The 5,417-nt window shown below is 32.6% G+C and overlaps 1 protein-coding gene across 1 annotated transcript; it reads right to left on the reverse strand.

Annotated features, from left to right (window-relative positions):
• Window positions 1-1,336: 1,336 nt before the first annotated feature.
• LOC149657608 (uncharacterized) lies at window positions 1,337-3,053 on the reverse strand. The gene is made up of 3 exons (XM_089844805.1): window positions 2,996-3,053; window positions 2,878-2,934; window positions 1,337-2,818 (listed from the first exon to the last, which is right to left on the reverse strand). Exons 1-3 carry the CDS (start codon window positions 3,046-3,048, stop codon window positions 2,572-2,574), a joined length of 357 nt encoding a protein of 118 aa, XP_089700931.1. The 5' UTR covers window positions 3,049-3,053; the 3' UTR covers window positions 1,337-2,571.
• Window positions 3,054-5,417: the final 2,364 nt, after the last annotated feature.

Consider the following 5,417-nt stretch of genomic DNA (forward strand, 5'->3'; position numbering starts at 1 on the left):
ACGAACGGTTTTAGGACTAATGCAATAAAAACCGCTAGCTGCCATGTCATCCACGCTAATACCTTCGACAGACCATATCTTGAACGTAGATAATCTATTAACTTCGAGTCTCATATCCATCCCATCAACCATGTAATAATTGTCTTCTTTTTTATGTTAAATAGTAGTAGTAATTGATATATTGGGTATATAGTATATATAGATACGTTAATAGATATACGAGTAATAGATATTGGGATTCCATATTGATTAATTATTCGTTTTTGTTAAAAAACGAATAATTTTTCGTGATCTTGTCGGGATTATCGATCATATGCTTGGCGATCTTGTTCACGATAGATCGAATTTGTTTACATTCGACGCTATCTTTAGACGCGACAAATCTTAATCTTCTTCCATCGCATTGCCAAATATCTTTACTATCTCTATCTTTTATATCCTCGTACTTGTATATTTGAATATCGAAATAAAAATCGTCATGCGACGCTGGTAATGAAGTCACGTAACTAGCTAAACCTCGTTTAATATCGTATCGAGGGACAATGCCGGCTTTTTCGATAGTATTTTCCTCTTTAACGTTTTTAATTTGCTCAAAAATATCTATCTCCTCTTCATCATCAGATATATTAAGTTTTCGCTTACCGAGTGAAGATGCCATAACGAACGTCGAGTGAAGAACGAATGAAATATCCGAAAATCCCGAGAGTTTATATACACCGTCCCCTGCCGCCCCCGGGGGAGGGGGGTGACACACGGCGTCCCCGCGCGCTAGCGCGCGGGGAACGCTTAATTATACGCTTAAAAATATTTTTTTCCCAGTAATAATTACGATAGGAATTCTCGTAGATAATTATAGCTTCTATAAAATTTTTTAAAAGTTGGAATTCTCATGGATACGATACCTCTTGGTTATAAAAATATATTTTGAATTCTCGTCGTTAATGATACCTCTTGGTTATAAAATATATTTTGAATTCTCGTCGTTTAATGATACTTAATGATACCTCTTGATTATAAAATATATTTTGAATTCTCGTCGTTAATGATACTTAATGATACTCTAGGTATATACAATGTAACAAAAATAATTGCTGGCTGCGGGTATACTTTTTAATGATGGGTAGATATACGATTTCAAACACCTGGATACCCCTAGGTTATCAAATATATTTTTTAAAAGTAATTTACCGAGAATTCTAGTCGTTAATTATACTTAATGATACTTTTAGGTTGTAAAATATATTTTTTGTATTGCAATGTATCAAAAATAATTGCCTTTTTTATCTGGCTGCGGGTATACTTTTTAATGATATTAGATATACGATTGGAACACCTGAATTCCCCTAGGTTATGAAATATATTTTTTAAATTACATTGTATCAAAAAAATAATTGCTTTTTTATACGATGCACCTGGGTGTAATTACCGAGAAGTATTTTTTGCTTCGATTTGGGTGGAGTTTATGTAGAAGGCTAAAAGACGCTTTCCAATACACGTCCTACACAGATGGAAAGCTTTAATTGGTATTTAATGGTTTTATAAAAAACGAAAAAGTGTGGGAATTTAAACAGGGATTTTTCGGGGGAAAGGTGCTCCGATCTTAAAATGGATGATATTTTTGGAAAAAAGGTCGAAGGGTTAAAATTATACTTTCAAAAATCACGTGTGAATTCTCCCAAGGTTTTTATTTTCTCGTAATTATCAGGTATAAGAATTTCTATCGCTTAAGGGTAATATTATGGAATTTTTAAGTGGAGATATTTTACTATAAAAAGACCCCGAGTTTTTGTTAGGAAAGTCAATCGAAAGTAAATGTTTGAAACTGCACTGCTCGTTCCTGAATAAAAATACCCGTGATGTGTTGTGAGTAATACTATTTTTATAAAAATATGGCTATGTTTCGCGATTTGAACTTACACTTAACAAAAAGCGGTGTAACGGTAACTGTTTGTCCGCGGGGAAGAGACGTAGAACCAACAGTTATTGTTGAAAGTGGAAACTTTATTTTAATACCGTATAAAATATGGTACATCTTGAACAAACGTAAATCTGAATTCGCGGCCTGTATGCAGAAATCGTCAATTAAATTTTTACGTTGTCAAAACATCTATATATCTATTACGAATTTGGGTCTTGTCTTTACATATGACGAAAGCGTTCCAGTAACAATTAAACCCGAAGTATTTGCGCTTATTATGCAAGACCCCATGAACGGGTTTATTTCAACCCATATTAACTTTATTATAAATCAAAGAATTTTCATAAAAAATATGCTACTCACCTTTCGAATTCTTTTGGGTGATTTTGAAAAAAAACTATTGGATGTTAAACGCGAGTATAAAACTACCTTTCACGCATTTTGCAGCACGTTAAATTTAACCGATCTGTTAAAATCTTTCGAAAATAATTTACGTAATCCTCAAAATATTCAATGTGTTTTAAGCATTCAACAAATGGTTTCGTACTGTTTAATTGAATTTTAAAAAATCTTTTAATAACATGTAAAATTAAAATACAACAATAATAAATGGTATATATTTGGAAAAAGTTAATATTTTTTTAGAAAAAGAGTTAAACATTTAAAGGATAATCAAACATTTCCATAAATGCCGTATTAAAATCATCGGGATGGCCGCGACAGGGGTAATGAATATTAAACATAAAAACGGGGAAGCAAATACCCACTATCTTATTATAGCGGGGACAGGATAGAGTTCTACAATAGAAAGCCTTTGAAATATTTCTATCGATTTCAGACACCTCTCTTCCTTTACAAACGCAGCACGGTACGAATGCGTATGAATGAGTTTCGAAGATTCTAAAATACATAGCTACTTTTACTTAATTATAGTTTTTAATGGTATAAATATCACTTACCCTGCAGATGCCCTTTCTACCGCTAAAGCTGCGGTAATTTCTAACGGTACTTGGGTTCTATAAAAAACACTCTTAAGAAACTAGAAGCTTAAAAACAACTAGTAAACTTTTAGCTTACAGAGAGTCCATCTCCTGTAACTGCGGCTGAGGATTATCTTCTGGGAGACCCATGTTTTTTTAAGACTTTCTCGGATGAAGCGTTAAAAGAAAATGATAAAGTTTTCCCCTAGATATCTACTATTTAAAGAATTATTATAAGGCGTTGTCAAGGATAACAACTTTCCTAGCTTTAATTTTTGATATTCGAGAGGCTCTTGAAAAACATTGGTTACAGTGTTCGTATTTTAGTGGGGATTTTTAATAGAATGTTTAAGCTTCATATAAATGACGAGACATTTTTTCTTAAAAACTTATATATATATATTTTATTCATTTATTTGATAGACATAATTAGGAATATTTCTAAGATAGAGAGGTGAAGCGAATCTAGAATTGAGAAGAAGGTCAATAGGCAAGTAATATTCATAGTAGTTGAGACAGATAATTGATTGATAGAGAGGACAGTCTTCGTGGTTGCAGAAGTAAAGCTTGTAGTGCGTAGTTTGAAGTTGATATTGGATTGACAGAGAATAGTTCGTTGGAGAGTAGTTTTTACAGCGAGGACAGGGGGTGATTCGAGAGTACATGTAGCTATAATAAAAAATATATAAGTAAAATCGGTTTTTTAAAACAAAAAAAGGTTTTTTAACTTACTTTAGATCAATTTCGTCATCCGTGGCGTGTAGGTCTTCTTGTAGAAAGTAATTGTAGGATTTAGGAAGATGGGCGTTGTTAATGTAGTAAGAGTTAGTGGATGTTTGATAGATATTAACTGGATGGAATTGTCCTTCCATCCAGCTGAGACAAATTAATGTATGGTAGAGAATACAGTTGTGGTTCATGCAGTAAAATAATTTAAAGGATATAGTATTAGTATTTATTATTCCGGAAAAGGTACGAAAATTATATTGGAAGTGGTTACAGGATGAACAGGGAGTAATATAAGAATACATGGCGCTGTAAAAATCTATATTAATTTCGATTAAAATTAACAAAATAGTTTTTTAGCTTACTCTAAATTAATTTCTACATCTTCGGTATCTGAATAAAATGCATTTTCATTCTCGTCATCACTTTCGGATGCGCTATATAAAACAGTATTAGTATATATCTTGCTAGATATAAGACAAAAAAACTTACGTTTCTTCAGATGGTTCCGTAGAGACCACATCCGGGTCGTCCGCTTCGGCGAACATATCAAAATTCGCGATTAATTCGTTTATTTCCTCCTCCATGCCATCTGGGATATCATCTTCCTCGAGGATGATGATTGGATCAACTTCCAATTCATCATCGATATCCCAGAGTTGGGGTAGAGCGCTATATATAAAATAGATCCGGTATTAAAAAATAATTTTAACTTGCTAGCTAAAATAACTTACAATTCCTCAGCCGGTTGAACAGCGTTTGAGTCAAAAGATTTTGCTGGACACATTTTTTCTAGTAGTACTCTAGACTTTGAAGATATTTTCAAACTTAAAGTTTTTTTGCGTTATGATGTGAAACTTTGAAATCCGTTCAGTTTATATATGAAATTTTCAAGGTTGTTAGCTTAAGAAGTCTAGTTAGGAATTTGTAATGAGCGTCGAGGTCATCCCTGGTTTTCTTAGAAAAATATTTAACTGTTGGTTTTTTATGTATTAACGATTTTAAAGAAGGGTCCATATTAATGAGCGTCCCTATCGAAAAATATTTATCAGTCGTTTTAAGAAGGGTGTATATTATAAATGTATAATTTTAAAAGAGGCCCTCGCAACGTGCGTGTTTCTTATAAGATATTATTACTTTTCACAGACTTGAATGAAAAACAATTTTCGGAATTAAATACCACAGGCCAAACTGAGTTACAGAGTGGTCAGGATCTAAACTGTCTTTTTTGTGAAAAAGACGATATTGCTAGTTTCTCATCTATTGGTGGTGAAATTCATTACTGCGTTAACAATAATTGTGAAAAATTTAAAAAAGCCATTTATAAACAATACGGTAAAGTTTTAATCACCAATATTGAAAACGCTTACGCGATTCTGGACAATAGTTTTTTTTGTATCAATTGTAACCAGTTTTGTTACAAAGCTCAACGTCAAGAAAAAGAATGTTCATACTGGGATAGTGAAGAGGAATCAAACTATTATTTGTGTAGCTTCCCCAAAAAATGAGAGAAATTTATTCGTACAATTTTAATGAAAAAAATATTATTGAACATGAATGTAAAAATAACGTACCTCGGTTAGGGACGTTATGTCTAATCGAAATTGAAGACAATCGTCAGAAATTTGCGGGAAAGTATAAAATAACTCACACAGTGATTAGAAAACTCGTTTGCGAAGAAATTTTGAAAAACAAGCGGGAGAGTTATGTTGTAGAACTATCTTGGGTCACTTTCTGTACAGTTGACTCATTATGTCAAATCGATACGGTTGATTGTGGTATTTACATCCCTA

Source organism: Phalangium opilio, unplaced genomic scaffold, assembly GCF_054372755.1.
Source record: "Phalangium opilio isolate 3A_F unplaced genomic scaffold, DU_Popi_V2 ptg000077l_1, whole genome shotgun sequence".
Classification (NCBI taxonomy): Eukaryota; Metazoa; Arthropoda; class Arachnida; order Opiliones; family Phalangiidae; genus Phalangium; species Phalangium opilio.